Raw genomic sequence first — 16,161 nt, forward strand, 5'->3', positions numbered from 1 at the left:
GTCTCGTGCCCAACGTTCTGGCGACTTGTGTGGAACTTGCGGTGGGCCAGCAGGGGAGGATAGTGGCCTTGGCACTCAGCACAGGGAAGTAGCTGTCCTCTCTTTCGACCGAGCCGAGCTGTCCTTTTGATCTGGTTCTTGGGGCTGGTGGTTCACCCTAGAAGGCTTCCTGGAGCTGAGCCTTGAGAGTGCAATGAGTGCATTGCCTGAGTGCAATGAGACGTTGGTGCAAATCTCTCTGCAAAGAGAGAGTACTGGTGCTGTTTGCAATTCCATGCAAATGCTTTCCTATGTAAATATGGGGCCTTGTGTGTTCTTGCAGATTTTTGGGGGGGGGGCAGCTGCACGTCAGGGAAGCTGGTTGGATAACTCAAGGTGTGACCTGACTCCAGCTGGGTCTTGAGGCAGCCTTCTCCCACCCCCCACCCCCCGCCAATTCTCCCTGCTTTGGTTGTGTTGTGAAAGAGGAGCTAATTTTAAAAACACATCCTCCTGTACACATCCAATTTTCCATGTGGGTGACTGTAGCAAAATAATTATTAGGATGTTGGATGGCAGTAATTATAACAACAGACGCTCCCTGGGACTGTCATGGTTGTGGCAACATCCCCTCTTTCCTGAGAGTGGAGTAGGGGAAGAAAGCCGTTGTGTGTGTCGCTGGGTTCACATAGGTCGGCGACTGCCTCGAGCTGTGATGCTGGGCTTCTCGCCGCTGTGAGCAGGCTAGGTGGTCCTGGGCAAGCCACTTCTTCCCGGCCTCAGTCTTCCCCATCTGCAGTATGGAGGCAATCCTTGTAGGGTTATTGTAAGGGCCATTCAAGATGAAACGGTATGCACATGGGAAGCATTACTGCCTGGTGCAGTGGTTCCCAAGTGTTTTAGCACTAGAACCCACTTTGTAAAATGGCAGTCTTTTGGGACCCACCTGGCTTTACGAGTCTAAAAAAAAGTTTCACCTCAGCAGCTGAAGCCTCTGGTTTTTAATCTTTCTTACTAGAAGCCCAGGAAGCTGGACTAGATGGGCCTTTGAGTTCTTCTTTATGTTCTTGTATACCCTTCAGGGGCTAATTCAAGTCTCAGCATAGAAATTGGGAAAGGGAGAAAGGTGCTTTGGAGAGCTGGCTTGGTCTGTTCTGTTAGTCACCAGTCGCGTGGCACTGGGTCTGCAGGTAGCTTGAGAACTGCCATGATTTCGTTCCTTGATTCTCGCCCCCCCTTTTGCGACGCCTCTCCAAAAGCTCATGAGAGTGTGTCAAAACAAGCGACAAGTGGAAGAAACAGCCACCAAAGATGAATAGCTCTAATCGCTACTTACTCCTTGGAAAATGTGCACAAAGGAAAATTGGGACCGGGACTGGTTCTTATCGTCTTAATTGGACTGCGGCTGTTTGCTTCTCGCCACCAGCCACTGGATGCCGTAAAATGCTAAAAATAACACAGAGTGTGTGTTTCTTTGTCGTTGATTCCTGTTGCCCTGCACACTGTGGCCCAACACTGCGCTAAAGGATGTTGTTTGAAGGTTGGCGACTGTTCCCTCTGCATATTTTTTAAAAATTTGCTTGTGTTTGGGGGGTTCAAATTCTCTCTCTCTCTCTCTCTCTCCATTGAGAGAGCCCTTCTAAAATTGGCATGTGCTGAGAATCTCCCACTCACTGGAGTCTGCAGGACAGATTTGTGGGGGGCAGCACTGAAGCTACCTGTGAACGTAGTGGAAGAGGAATTGGGAAGGAGGGGAGCTGTTTTCCTCTTTTTCCTATTTCACTGTTCTTCTCTTTTGGGGGGGAGCTGGGGGGGTGGAGGAGGAAGAGGACAGTGTTGCCCAGCTAAGGGACAGCAGCCTTTGGCATGTCATTTCAGGCACTGGGAGGCTTTGGCCCTGTCAAAGGTGCCCCCCCTTGCATTGCAGAGGATTCTGGAGCATGTTTCAGCGCCAACTCTGAATTTGCAGGGCTGTTCAGGCCAGATCAGCAGGGCCCCGCCATGCTTGAACCGAGTGTGTCCTGGAAGGCATCCAGCAGTCCCAGCTGCCGGGCACTATGGGAAAGGTCAGGAGCGGTAGGGAGGCTCCCTTTTAGGGAAGCTTGGCCATGATTACTACTGCTGTTCTGGGGAATGCAGCTGGAAAATATCTGGCTTATCAGAGATGTGGATTCTCCTCTATCCACCTTGTCTCGTGCAGTGAAAGAGTTTCAGAGCCAAGCAAAGACCCTTGTAATGCTTTGTGCGCAAGAACCTGAAGCAAAAGAGAAATTGGACAACATTTCAGGGAGTCCTTGTCTAGCTGGCTCGGCACCCGAGGCAGGTCAGTGGTCTTGCATGTGGGCCCAGTGAGAAGAGGCTTGATGGGTCCAGGGCTGGATGAAGCAGAGACAGGTCGTGGCGAAGTTGGCAGAGAGAAGGAAGGAACTGACCAGAGCGATGCAAGTTGGATGAAAAGCCAAGCATCTTGCTGAGGTTGGTTGCAGAGAGTTGGTTTTTTTTGTCCACTGGAGGAGGAGTGGAGCAAGCTGGGACTGGATACTCTGAGGACTGGATTCCTCTCCATCCAGATGCAGAGAGCGAACCCCATGCAGAGGGCCCCAGGCTCAAGACCCTGACTGCTTTCCAGCCCGGCCCCTGCCCAGCAGTGGCCCAACTGCCTGACTGGGATCAGATGGCTTTCTGCTTGTGTGGCTGGCAGCTGGGCCAGGTGAGCCCAGGGGACTATGCTGTGTTGACAGAGAAGGCCCTGCATCTGTCTGCCATCAACCACCTCTTCCCAGGTGGCTGTGGAGGGGTGGGGAGAAGGCACTCTTGCCAATGCTTATGTCAAGCAGCTCTCTATGGAACCAAGCTTTATAGCCCCTGAGCCTGGGGAGGCCTTTCCTACTGGACCTGGAAACTCCTTTTTGCCAGGGGGAGGGGAGTCTGAGAGCCCCCTGGGAGCAGAGGCAGTTCCACCTTTCCTCTCTCTTACAGCCCTCGCTGTTCTGTCCTGCAGGGTTGCTGGCAGGTTATTAAGGGAAAGAACCAGAAGCCAAGTAATTGAAACTGCTGGAGCCTGAAAGAATAGAGGATTTTTTTTTTCCTCCTCTTTTTAGTCTTCCAATTTTAGACCAGGAAGCGTCACCGGGTCACATTGATCCGTTCCCCAGGTTGTGAGAAGTTTAGCGCTGTCCAGGGCTGGGCTGATCCTTGGGGAGGAAATGACTCTGCGTCGTAATTAAGCTGGCATTTTAAAAGTGCCAAGTTCAGTGGGCGGCCTGCTCAGCACCAGCCACCCTTCCCCCCCCCCACCGAGCAATTTGCTAAAAGAAATAAAAAGAGTAGGCTGTTCTGGCACAACCAACCAGAGGCTGAAGCGGTGGAGGGGGGGGCAGCATTGAGGTTCAGTGCCCCACTCGAACAGTAGGTTGCGTCCTCTGATCTATGAGAGGGTCCCCCAGAAGTGGTTAAGTGCTGGGCAGTCCCAATTCAGGCAGCAGCAGAGGAGTCGTATTCGAAAATCCTCCCCCATGCAAGACGCACCTGCATGTAGCAAGCCAGCAGCTCAGGTTGAGCCCTGGGCTAAACTCGTTCACCTGTGTGCTCATTTACTACATGCAGTAGTGGGGTGCGTGTGGGGGACACACACACATGTTCCAAGATGCCTTGTCACCTGCAGTCCAGCATTTTGTCAGCCGTTGACCACCTCAGGCTGTGCTGTGTAGATCAGGGTGGATCTGCTGCCACTTTCATTGGATGACCCCCCCCCCACCTTGCATAACAAGAGGAATTATGTCACCCTGCATCCATTCACAAAGGACCTGTCCCTGTGGAGATTTGGGGTCTCTCAACGCACACAGTGGTTGCTGACCTCATAACCCTGTGGCCGCGGATGACTGCTGCTGCCCGCCAGAGCAGATTGTACTGGGCTGGATAAACTAAAGGTCTGACTCTGCCCAAGCCAGCCCTGCAGAGTCAGCCCTTCCAGGGCAGAGCTTGGAACCCACAAGCATCAGGTGGAACATCTTAAGTGGGGAAGCCACGGGCCTTCGCATCACCCTCTCAGCTTTCACCCTGCGTAGAAAATGTTAAAGGGGCTCATTTTCCCTGCATTGGTGTGTTTTGGGATGCGGTATTTTTGGATCTTCTCACTTCTCTCTATTTTTGTCCTCCCACCTTCTGGCTTTAAATGGCAGCAGCCAACGCAGTGTCCTTTGCCGGCTGCGTGACGTGAGCGAGAGCCGTCGGCGTAACTAGGCTTGGCAACCTTGGTGGTTTCCGGTGCTGCTCAGTGAACCTGGTGGGGCTGTGAAAGAGGAGGCTTTGTCCTGCCCATCGAGCTGGTCCCACCTTTCTGACTGCCGCTGCTAACGGGTCACTGGCTGGGAGGATGTCAGTGGGCAGGGTGGAAAAGGTGGCTGGCTCTGGGTCTGTGCATTAAACCAGCAGGGTTTCTTTTCTGGTGAGGGTGTTGCTGTTTTTAAGAGCCTGTCATATGCTTCCTGGCCTTGGTGTAGTTGGATTATGCTCTTGCCTCTATCGCTCTTCATATAGATGCATCCTGGGGGTCAGAAGTGATGCCCGAAAAACAAGGCTTTGCAAGAACCCTCCCTCAACCTCAGCTGTTCACTCCTCTGCCTAAACCAAGACACAGAGGCATGGAGAGAAGGCTAGGCTAAAGTCTCTAAACCCCCATTGCACTTTGCCATAGGGAGATCAAAGAATTCGACCACCCCCCCCCCCCGCCCAGAATGCTTGAAAAATATCAAACGAGGTCAACAGGAAGCAGTAACTTATAGCAATTTGTATAAATAAGCAGAGTTTTGTCTCAGTAAGGCTTCGAAACACGTTAATGGCAGCAGGGGAAATTTGTGGGCCCGCCTGTATTTTATTTCTGCTCAGTGTGGGGAAGTGAAGTCTGTATGAAATTGCAGGGACTTCTTGGTAATGGCCCTGGAATAATGTTCCTTGACAGTCACCTTTCCTCAAGGTGGGCTTTGAGGAGGTTGTGAAAGAAGGGGGATGCAGTGCAGTGGGGTATATTAGGCAGGAGGGGGACATGACCGGAACCTGAAGACAGTCAGAAACCATAGAAGAGATGTGGGGGATAAAGCTGGTGGAAGCTGCAGTCTGGGTTATAGCAGCAAATAAGACAGCTGAAAAACTGATCTCCTGCTTGATTTCTGTAGTGGATGTCTCTTTGTTGATCCAGAATTACTGGCTGCAATCTTGACCACCTCCATTGGGTGTTTACCGCGCCCTGGGGCCAAAGAATGTAGCTATGGCTGGTGAAGCGCACAACCTTGGAGCAGAAGGTGCTTATTAACCGTGATTTGCCAGCCAGGGAGCTGCGGGACAGCTGCTAGTCTAGAAGTAAGCTTATCTCCTTGGGGGACATGTTGCAGGTGCTGGAGAGGAGGCGGAGGCCCAAGGGAGGAGCTCCCCACTTTGACAAACCATCCAATTCCACCACCATCGTACAGAGGTTTGTGGAAAAGATACTTTCTGGTCCCCCCTGTGCTGCGCCTCTAAGGGGGCCAGTAATTGCTGTTTGGGCCTCTCCTTCCTTCTTACCCTCTCGTTCTGCCGCTTTTGGTTTCCTTCCCAGTGCGCCCTCGCCCATCCCCGGCCCCTGGGTGTGTGTAACCCGATGATGGCAGAATCTCTGTTGTTGTGATGCTCCTGCCTGCTTTCTTTTTCAGGATATTGTCTTGGAGACCGGCTAAGGCAGGAAGGATTATTCCACAGTTCTGTTGCATTGGGAGGTGGCATGTCTTTTTGAAAAGAGGAAAAACAAACCTTAATTTAAAAGATACGTTAAGCCGCTTTTCCTGGATTGCTCCAGGTCTGGCTGGCCATGTGGAGATGCATAAATATAAACTGGTGGTGGGGAATGGGGTCTGCACAGTCTTTTCCCTGACATACTTCAGGTAGGTGTGCAAGGCGAGCATTTCAAAACACCCCTCCGCCAGCAGCCAGAACTGGTGCAGTCCAGGAAAAGCTCTACCACGATTTCTGTCGAATGTATATCTTAGCATTTTGGTGTGGTTGACTCAGCAAGGTGTGTGGATGCTACAGGTATAACAGAACGAAATGTGGCGCTTTGGCGTGGTTAGCTGAGTGGTCTGCTGATGTGTGGAACCTCCAGACCAGGCTGGTGCTTGGGAACCTAGGAAGAAATGCTGTAACCAGGGACTACAGGCTCTCTTTCCCCCTGCTAATTCCCCACAGATGTCTGAGAGTAGAGAGTGCATACCGCAGAGAGTGTAACGGGCCTGCTCATCTTTTCCATCTCCATTTGTTTCCACTGGGGATTGCGCAGGGACCATGCATGTGTGTGTGTGTTTGCAAGAAGCAACTGGGTACCTGCCTTGGGCAAGTTGCTTGCCTACCTGCCACTCGAGATTGGCAACCAGCTGGCTTCCTGGGCCACGGGAGTGTGGGATGCCCTGCATGTCTCTCCAGGTCAGGAAAGTGCGAGGCCACTGTTGCGCCGAACCAGACTCTTGGCTGGCCTAGTCCATTGTCGTCGACGCTGGCTGTGGCTCGAGTTCCGGGTGGGAACTTGAACCTGAGGCTTTCTGCGTGCCAAGCAGTGCTCTCTTCACTGAGCTGTGGCTTATATGCCTAGCAGTCGTTGGAAGTAAACGGTGCACATGGTTGCATCTTCCTTGTTCTGTAATGTGACTGTTTTGGGAAAGCCTTGATGGAATGAAGGCAGGGTAGAAGGTAGGGTGGCTTGATTTATCAATCAGTGGGACTTGAAGGGGTTACGCTGACCACAATACTGTCCCTGGGCAACGTTGCATTTTGATAGGAACGGCTACTTGAGGAGGAGAGGTGGGGGTTGTTGGGCCAACCTCCTCCCCCTCCTCCCCGCGGGCTGCTAACAGGTCCCAGTTCCTGCCTCCGGGTTGGCAGGCCACGGATGTTCCTTAGAGGGACAGATCTGGTTCCAAGGCCCCTGCTTGCCACTTCCCACCATAAGCCCTTTGGTGTGGTCCTGCAGGCAAAATCTGCTTGGGAGGAGCGCCAGTTTTTAGGGTGGCAGCCCCACTTCTTGCTCACCCCATGATCAGTAGAACCCGTAAAAGATTTTGTGCAATTACATGTTGCTACATTCAATCTCAGGATTCAGTCTGAAAGTTGGGGGGCAGGTGTTCTTTTGATGCCCAGATGCAGCTGCGCCTGCCTGTGTCAGTCTCCCTGCAAAACCCTTGCACCACCCCTTCTGCGTCTCTCTTATCCTCTTGCGTGCTTCTGCCTTCTCTTCCTGGGTGCCCCATTTTCCTCCTGCGTCTGGATATTTTTAGCCTGCTTTGTATGTCTTTCTCCCCCCCCCCCCCATTTGCTTTTTCTGTCTGAAGCAGGGGAAACTGGCATTTTCTCAGTTGGCTCGTTCCGTCTCCGCATCGCTCTCTCCCTCTCTCTGTTTTGTCTGCCCTCCATCTCTCCATCTGCTTCTCCTTCCAGTGGCTTGTTCACACCACCTTATTTACTTGCTTTTTTCTAGTAGGTTGAGCCTTGGCGCATTCCACCTTTTTCTTCCAATCCATTCCCCCCCCCCCCCCGCACCACAAAGCATACCTGTTCCCTTGGTGAACGTGTGTTGGCCGAATTCAGGAGCTTTGGGGGCTGCTTGCTGAAGTGGATTGGTGGGAGGGAGGTCACATAAACCAAGCTGGGTTTATTTCCCATTGAGGATCTGATGTCGTCTTGGTAGCCAATTTTTCACGGCTGTTTTCAAGAACATGGCAGCTGCTGTGCTACAGGTGGAGGACGAGGTGATGTCTTTTCTGATCGTACTTCAAGTGAGACTGTGAGGGGCAGGTGTGAATCTTGTGTTGGGGGCTGTGTAGGGATGCTATCCCCCGGTACTGGTGTGTTCTCTTTTTTTACCCTGCAGGAGGAATAAACCCTCCTAGGTTAACTCTTCCTGCTTGTTCTGGGGATGAAATCCTACTAGGCTCAAATAAAAATGTATTTGTGATTCCTTTCCCAACCTGTTCGCCACCTTCCCTATGCTCCTCTGCCCACTTGCAGTACAAATACCTGCTCTCTGCTCCCCAGCAGAAGGGTCATAGCCGGCCTCTAGCACAAAAGAGACTCTGTGCATTGAGTGTGTAACATACAGGGCTTTGATGCAAGGGGTCCTGGTTTCAAATCTGCCTGTGGATCTCACTGGGTGCTGGGGCACTGGCTATAACCTACTTGCAGGGTGGTTGTGAGCTTAGAATGCAATGTGGAGACTTCCATGGAGAAAGGATAAAACTTAATTTTTATTTGAAGGATTTGGAACCCTCTGACTAATTTTTCACAGCAGTTTACAGAGGGGAAAGTCATAACTGTTGTAGCAGTTGCAGGGATTAACCCGGTACGCTAAGAAAAGCAGCGTAGACGCAGGGCTGGGGTATGAGAGGGACGCAAACCAATTTACCCGACTGTGGTCCAGAATGAGTAGAATCGGCACCACGCTCTCTCGGTCGTCCCTCGCCAGCTCATCCTGTCCTACCATTGGCCTCTGTTCTTTTCCGTAGACGTGAAGGAAGCTGTCCTCTGCACTGGCGCTCCGTAAATGTTATGTGCCCTCTAGACTTGTGTGGCCTCGAGGAACCCATCACAGTGCATTAGGATGTATCTGGTTTGACGATAGGTTTTTGTTGGCGAGGGCAAACAGCCCCATGTTGACATGTAACAAAGAGTGCAAGGAGCTGCAGTGGGCAAATCTGTGCAATATTTTTTCAAGGTGACAAAGGAAGAGGTTGGCTGGGGAAGGGAGGGCAGGCAGGCAATGGAAGCTGGGCTTCCGATCGTAGTAGTTGAAGTCTGAAGCTGTTGGTCTGTCTTGTTTAGCCGAGTTTTTGGCACAAAGTGGTTGAACTGCTTTTATCCTGAAACCAGATCCTTTCAAAACCTGTCCTAATGAACCTTGTTATCTCCAGTACTAATTGTTTGGGGGCTGCTCAGGTGTCATTAAGCTGAAATGAAGGCCTGTAGGATGCTGGCGATCCTCCTTCCTTATCCGCCCAGGCTGTGGTACTGCCTCGGCGTAGCTTACTCCTGTGCCACTCTTGCTCAAAGGATAAGGTTCTTGTAGTGCTGGACATGGGCACACGCTGCACTACATGGCAGGCTTGGAGGAGGTGGTGAGATGGGGCAGGTGCTGGTGGGATTTCAGACCAGCAGAGGACCCCATGAAGAGCCCGCAGGAACCTTGCCATCTTTTTCCTTGCTAGCACTGTATAACCAAAGGCTTGAACCAAAATGGTGCAGCTGCCCTCCAGTGACACCACTGAGAATGGGATTTTTTAAAATCAGCATGCAGCTTGGCTGGCTTGCATGAGAACACCAAAGATCCTGTTGGATAGGGCCCAAAGGTGTCCATCTTGTCCAGCATCCTGCTTTCCCACTGTGGCCATTGAGAATCCTGTAGGAAGCCCCAACGTAGAATATGGAAGGCTTCACACCCCCACCCCCCTGTTGCTCTCCTGCTACTGGTGTTCAGAGTGCTTGTGTGAGTGGAGGGCCTTGGGGGGCTGCTTTCAGTTTGTGCGCCTTTCTTCTTAGAGGCGTGTTTGAGCTGCCGTATCTCGTGTTAAGCTTTGTTTTGGTGTGGCCTTATTTAAAAAATAAGGCCTTGCGAAGTGGTGTCCTGATATCTGCTTATGTTGGAAATTAACCCAATCTTTCTCTCTCCCTACCCCGTCTGTATAAGCTTGTTATGGGGTAGACCTCTAGCTATCGGAGTCCTGCCTATAGAGATGACAAGACTTAACTGCACTGGCTTAGTGGAGGACATAAGAGTTCACTTAGAAAAATATCTCCGCAGTGGGTTTGGCAAAAAAAAAAAAAAAGACTTCAGAATCTGTTGGGGGCACTTATTAAGCTTCTGTGATTACACGGTTGGTAATGAATGGGGGGAAGAACAAAACGTGCTCTGTGGCTTGCCAGCTTCTCCAGTGTGGGTTTTAGTTGGCCTCCGGGGGCGGGGAGTGAATGTGTGTGGCTCCCCCCTCGTTCTTTCATCCCTGTGACACTACGTGCTGGAGCCCTGCTGCAGTGTTTGTTCCGAGCCTCCAGCCTGTCCATGGCTCATGTCGATTTTTGTACTTTCTCCTTCCCCAGGACTGAGTTTGCCCCGAAAGAAACTATGTCGACGGGCGGCATGGAGGATGACATCCCTCAGGTGGAGAGGAAGACGGTCACGGACTTCTGCTACCTGCTGGATAAATCCAAACAGCTTTTCAACGGCTTAAGGTCAGCGGGCGTGAAACGCTCTGCAGGCATCATTCTGCACTTGGGTGGGTGGGGGGACTTCTAAAGTTCCGTGATCGGGACATTCAGATTCTGTGCCAAGGGGGTTGGATTCTGCAGCTTGTAGGCACATTCACAGACGGCTGTATGTATTCTCATCTGATGCAAAATTATTGTTGCATAGTTCCAAGTTTTTGCCAAGAAGCTGTGTGGCCAGCCGAATCCCTGCTTATCGACTGTGCTTGCTCTTGAATTGCTTTTTGCGATCGCAGCAGGTGTGGCCCACACAACTTTGAGGACAGCTGAGCTTGGTGGTCGAGCCCCTGCTTTCAAAGGGGTTTGGACAGATTGAGGGAGGAAAAGTCCATCCCAGGTGACAAACCATGATGGGTTTGTGCAGCCTCTTGGTTCTGGAAGTTCTAGGCTACCTCAGAATGCCAGGTGCAAGGGAGTGACAACAGGGTGTAGGTTTCTTTAGGTCTTGTGTGCCCCCAGAGGCAGCTGGTGGGCCACTGGTGATGCAGGAAGCTGGACTAGATGGGTCTTTGATCTGATCTGGTGAGGCTCTTCTGATGAGGACAACAGGTGGGGCCGCAGCTTCAGGCTACCCTCTGGGGGAGGCCCAGTGGCTGGTTTCCTTTCAGTGAGTTGGGAAAACTTCCACAGACTCTGTGTCTGTGCAGCGCCCCTGCCTGGAACCTTGTGGTACTCAAGCCCACCATGACTTTTACTTTTTTGGTACCAGGCATCCATCTGCGTATGCTTCAAGTTGCAGGTCCAGTGTTTTCCTGCCCATTATTTCTTTTTATCAGTACCTGTATTGTGAAGAATTTTCTCTTTGCTTTTTTCATCCGTGCAAGCAAGGCTCACCTTGGTCTTTATAAATCTCTAGGTTCTCTCCCCTCCCCTCCTTCTCTACACCTTCACTAGTATGTGCTTGTTCTGGTTTGCTGTTTTCTTCTGTGATCCTTCTCACTGTCTTGGCTAAGCAACAATGCTCCTCTTTAAAAAAAAAAAAAAATCGCATACACACACATTTGAGGTAACCTTCCTGCTTCCTGGCTTGTGGGTAATCAATAAGATAACATTCACAAAATGCTGTGCAGGTAGGTAATGTGGAGGGGGGGATAGGGGAGTGCTGTGTGCCTGCTAGCTGTTGCTATAGCAGCAGTGGAAAGCTGGGGCCAGATTAATGGCAAGCAAGATACCGATCGGGACCTGTCGGGAAGAGTTGAGAGGTGTGGTATTTTTGGAGCTGCATATCTTCCTGAATCTCTTTTGCTGCTTCCTTGATTTTTTTTTTGGACAAGGTGACTCCTTTTCTGTGGCCCAAATGCTAATCCCTCCCATCATGCCCTGTCACAAAGTAAGCCTGGCTGTGGACGCCGTTAAGGGCGGCCAGAGAGGAGGCGCACAGGCCTGGCTCAACAGAGTGCAGCAGAGGAAGGGGCCTCATTCCCAGTGTGCATGGACTTTCAGCAACGCTTTGAAACAAGGGATCCCCCCCCCCAGCCTACCTGGAGAATGTCACCTGGGACCTTCAAAATGCAAAACAGCTCTCCCACCCCACGGCATAGCCCTTTCCCAAAATGATCAGGAGGTGCATGCAACTATGACGAACACCTGTGTTTCGGGGGCTCTTCAGACAGGAAGTTTGGCTTCCTACATAAAGGAGCTTTCAGAGATATGATTCTTCCTCTCTCTTCCCCCCCCCTCGTCTGAAGTGGTACAGTCCATTCTGCTGCTTGCATAGCTTCGTCTTGGAAAAGGGCACCGAGCGGGCGGTTGGAGGCCTCCAGTCGTGATCTGTTTGCTCTACACCATTGCCCTTTTTAAATATGCGCTCTACCTAGTGCACCAGCTTGCCTGCCAGAGTTCAGAAGAGGCGGCCACGTCTTCAATAATTACCTTCGTTTTGCTAAAGCCTTTGTTGCCGCTTCATGCTGTGCTAATGGCTTCTTCCTATTATAAACCCAGAGAAGCAGGAATGGAAGTGTCGAGGCCTTCATCCCCCTTCTCTTCTCCAAGTTGGAAGTATCCTCAACAGGGCTGCACTGGTAAAATACTAAGGGAGGGCACCTTCTACCTGTGGGGGATGACACTCCATTGGGGGGGGAATTGATTTGTACTCCCTAGACATCTGTAGGCACCAGGCATCTCAGACAGGTGAACCTGCAGGAGCACAGAGGGGAAATTGTCAGCTGTGAGAGTGTGTGCTAAATTCAGCTTTCTACTATTCTTGAAATTTTGTGTCTTTTAAAAAAGCAAGTTTCTAGACCCCGTTCTTCTGAAGATACACTTGACAGCGCATGGGCAACCTGCTCTTGCCAGAGTAAGGGTGGCCCAGAAGGGGATGCCAAGCAAGGAAGCCACTTGCTCTGACAAGGGGGTCTCCCTCTGCAGGGAACCCCCATGCTCCCCACCAGCAGGGTGTGTTCGCTTGATTCCAGCCAGAGGCCAAACCACGTGACTGTACAAGCATCAGCAACTAAGTGCTACACTTGCTTGCAGGGAAGCTTCCCAAGGGAGAAGCAAAGCACATTGTGGTTGACCTGCCCTTCCCAAAGGGGAGACTGGCTCAGCCCGGTCTGGTGCTCCATGCAGAGATGGAAGCTCATGGAAAGAGCATTTCTGCAAGTGTGGATCTCCACTGTACAAGCAGAAGAGTGATGCAGGCAGCCTTCTGTGTGTGGAGAATGGAGAGGGTGTTCTCCACTAGAATCCCTTCTGGGCACTTGAGTGGCAGGGAGCCAGGCCTATGGCTGCTGCTGGCAGCCGCTCTCCTCCTCCCTGCCAGTGCTGAGATCTTGGCCTGTTCCCCCCCATCCCCCTTCCGTCTTAGCTGCTGGGCTTAGCTGCCAGCTACAGCATTTGAGGAAGAAGGGAATGGAACTTGCCAAGACGGGTGTGTGTGTGTGGGGTGGTGGTAGTGATACTCCTGGACATGGCTTGTGCTAGAGAGAGAGATCTCCATATGGCACTGGCTTTCAGGGGCTCGGGGTGGAGCTGGAATGGTCAGTGCTCCAACTTCTTCCACCTTTAAAAGAGAAGGCTGTTTGAAAGATGCCCCGTCCAGTTCTGTACAGGTTTACTCTCTCTTTCTTTGGCTCTGGAGCCATTCGGGGGGGGGAATATCTCCCCCCCATTCATTTGTATACAAAACATCACTGGAAAGAGTGGGGGGGGGGGGCGCGGTTGGCTGGTCTGTGTGCCTCTTTCAAGAGTTGCATCTCTTTGTCCCCCTTCAGCCTTTCACTTGTTCGTTGTGCTGTGTGGCCGTTAAGGCCTCATTCTTAAAGGGCCGTAAGCATTACGTGATCACGGGGGACTAGCATCTTACAGCCCGCCTCGCCTTCTCGGTTGTCCTTCTGCGCTTTCCTCCCCACTTCTAAGAGCCCTGTGGAAAGGTGCTTGCCTGTGAAGAGGCCCATTTGCTACCAACCCCCCTGCTTTCTGACATGGGCTCTAGTGACTTGTGTGCACGGCTATTTCGATTTCCCCTCCACCTTGTTTTTGTTGTTCTTTCCATTATTTATTGGGCATGTATGAAGTTGCCTTGTACTGGATTTGCCTCTGCAGGCTGGTACTGTTTTGTCCCAAAGGCAGCTGCTGCTCTCCAGCTTCAGACAGAGGGAAGGAATGAAATGAGAAGCTCCAGGTTGCCCTTACCCATCCCGAGTGACCTCACTCCATCTTTCCAAGTCAATAATCTGAGCTCTCCCCTGCCCCCCAATTCTCTTGCAGAGACTTGCCTCAGTATGGGCAGAAGCAGTGGCAGTCTTACTTTGGGCGCACTTTTGACGTTTACACGAAGCTGTGGAAGTTCCAGCAGCAGCACCGGTAAGGAAGGAACCAAGCGATCAGCTCTGCATTGAGGTGGAGGCTACCGTTGTCTGCCAAGGATACAGGCCAGAGTTGGGTGCCGAGATGGCTCTTGCAGTCCAGGAAGACTCGAGGAGAAAACCTCGAGATGCACTGAAACTGAGTATGGCAACCCAATGAGATGGGCAGCTGCTCTGTGAACTGATCTCCTTGGCCCCCACTCCCTCTCCCCCAGGAAGTGGTGGTAATAGGGGGCTCAGGGTTCTCTACCAAAGCATTCTAGCATCATAGCAACCCAGAGAGAAGGGCAGCTATGCTACGGGCTGATCTTCTTGGTCACCATTCCCTCCCCCTCAGGAAGTGGGCTCAGGGTTCTCTACCAAAGCATTCTTGGCACTATTGCCAAGCTGAAATTCTCAGGTTTCTTTGGGGAAACTTGTCCCCCCCCTCACGTGGATTCCAGTATCTGCCGAATTTTGGTCCCCTGAGGGCCCACTGTAATCTTTTGGGTACATGTGCCCCCTAAATGCCCTTCGGGACCTCTGAAATGTTCTGAACGCATGAAATGTGACACGCTGTCCTGTGTTTTCTCTCCTGTTTGGGGGACGAAATTAAAGGCAAGTCCTGGACAATCGATACGGCCTGAAGCGCTGGCAGATTGGCGAGATTGCTTCCAAAATCGGGCAGCTCTACTATCACTACTAGTAAGTAACTCCCTGGCCCTTGAGGTCTCGTTGAACAGCCCTTGCAATGCATGAGAGAGCAATGAGGACAAGCACAACTATAGGGGAAGTGGCATGTGGGGCTGAGTGCTGACTGGGAGCGGTGGTTGGGGGGGATCCTAAGGGACGCTGGAGAATAAATGGGCAGTGGTGGAGCCTGATAATCTGGGGAGGGAGTTGGTGAGTGGTATTTGCAGGGGCTGTTGGATAGAGCTCCAGTGTTATGTGTTTTGCCCAGTCCCTTCACTGTGACTAGATACAAAAAAATCTAGATATGTGCCACATTTTCTTTTTTTTCATTCCTTCCTTTGGACTTGGCTTTCCTTGGCACAGAATGTGAGTTGTGTTAGCCTGGAGGCTGGCGCAGAGCTCAAGATGTTTGCACGTGTAGTAGGTCACCCATTCAGGATTCTTGCTAACGCACCCTCCTCCCTCACAACAGTGAGTGTGCCGTATGGAGGAGGGTGACCTATGTGAAGCTGGTTGGAGGAAAACCCCTGCATATGCTTGGGTGGGAGTGCCGGCCTGTGGGCTCCCTTGGCACAGCGCTCAGCTGTAGAGATAGGAAAAAGATTTTAAAGGCGCGCAGTCAAGCTGAAAGCTGACATTGCCCATGGTGTTCTGGGAACCAACGGAGAGTGAATGAGTGTGTGTGTGTTGCTGTCTCTCTTGCTCATCTCTTTCGTGAAGGCCCTGCATGCTTGGCAACTGGAGTGGTAAACGCGGCTTGCACCGTATAAATAATAAACAACTCGGCATAAGGCTGGAAGTGGCAGGGAGTGCTGCAGTGGGAGCACCGACTGGGAGCAGAAGAGGGGGAGGCCTTGGGGTTAATTTTTGTTGCCCGTTGGCTTTCCAAGTGTTGGAGCTCTTTGCTGGGGTGACTAGAGTGCGGTTCTTTCCAGCAGAGACCAGTGTTTCTCCGCCCCACTCTTGTTTGAGGTGGTGAGCAAGACCCTCCTCAGTGGCCTTGGCAGGGCCACCCTTGGGAGCTCTGCAAGCTAGAGAGCATCTTGCCCTCCAAGAGGGAAAGCCCATGCGCTCTGAGTGCCTCATGGGCCAGGAGGCCTCCTTCCCCTTGGGACCACCTCGCCAGTGCTGAAGGGATCTCGTGTCTTCCCCTTGTCAAAATGAAGCTATTTTACCTCTGTTTCTTCTTAATGTTGTTCCCTAAAGAGGGTGGAGTATCTTTTACCTCAGTTTTATTGGACCTCATCCCCTTTTGTTGTAATTTTCCTTCATTTAAAAGAGTACCACTCAACTCTTTGCTCTTCATCAAAATTCAGAATAAAATGCTCAATGCGTATCGTAGAAAAATACGATGCTGGGACGATAAAAACTGAGGCAATGAGCGCTCTGTGTCTGGAGGTCTTCTGTGCGTTTGCTCTGGGCCTCTAGC

At 51.6% G+C, this 16,161-nt stretch overlaps 1 protein-coding gene across 4 annotated transcripts in view; it reads left to right on the forward strand.

The window, feature by feature from the left end:
* SCAI (suppressor of cancer cell invasion) overlaps window positions 1-16,161 on the forward strand; it is a 48,358-nt gene that overhangs the window by 9,197 nt on the left and 23,000 nt on the right. For 3 of the 4 annotated variants that reach the window (XR_010793394.1, XM_066610628.1, XM_066610629.1), the window contains exons 2-4: window positions 10,090-10,221; window positions 13,963-14,058; window positions 14,658-14,744. Coding sequence is in view for 3 of the 4 variants with exons in the window: in XM_066610628.1 (XP_066466725.1) it covers window positions 10,090-10,221; window positions 13,963-14,058; window positions 14,658-14,744 (315 nt within the window). In the remaining variant the exon portion in view is untranslated. Of the gene's footprint in view, window positions 1-2,232; window positions 2,455-10,089; window positions 10,222-13,962; window positions 14,059-14,657; window positions 14,745-16,161 lie in introns of those variants that run through there. The other variant, XM_066610630.1, reaches the window with a different exon arrangement.

The sequence above is a fragment of the Tiliqua scincoides genome, chromosome 16, assembly GCF_035046505.1.
Source record: "Tiliqua scincoides isolate rTilSci1 chromosome 16, rTilSci1.hap2, whole genome shotgun sequence".
In the NCBI taxonomy this organism is placed as follows: domain Eukaryota; kingdom Metazoa; phylum Chordata; class Lepidosauria; order Squamata; family Scincidae; genus Tiliqua; species Tiliqua scincoides.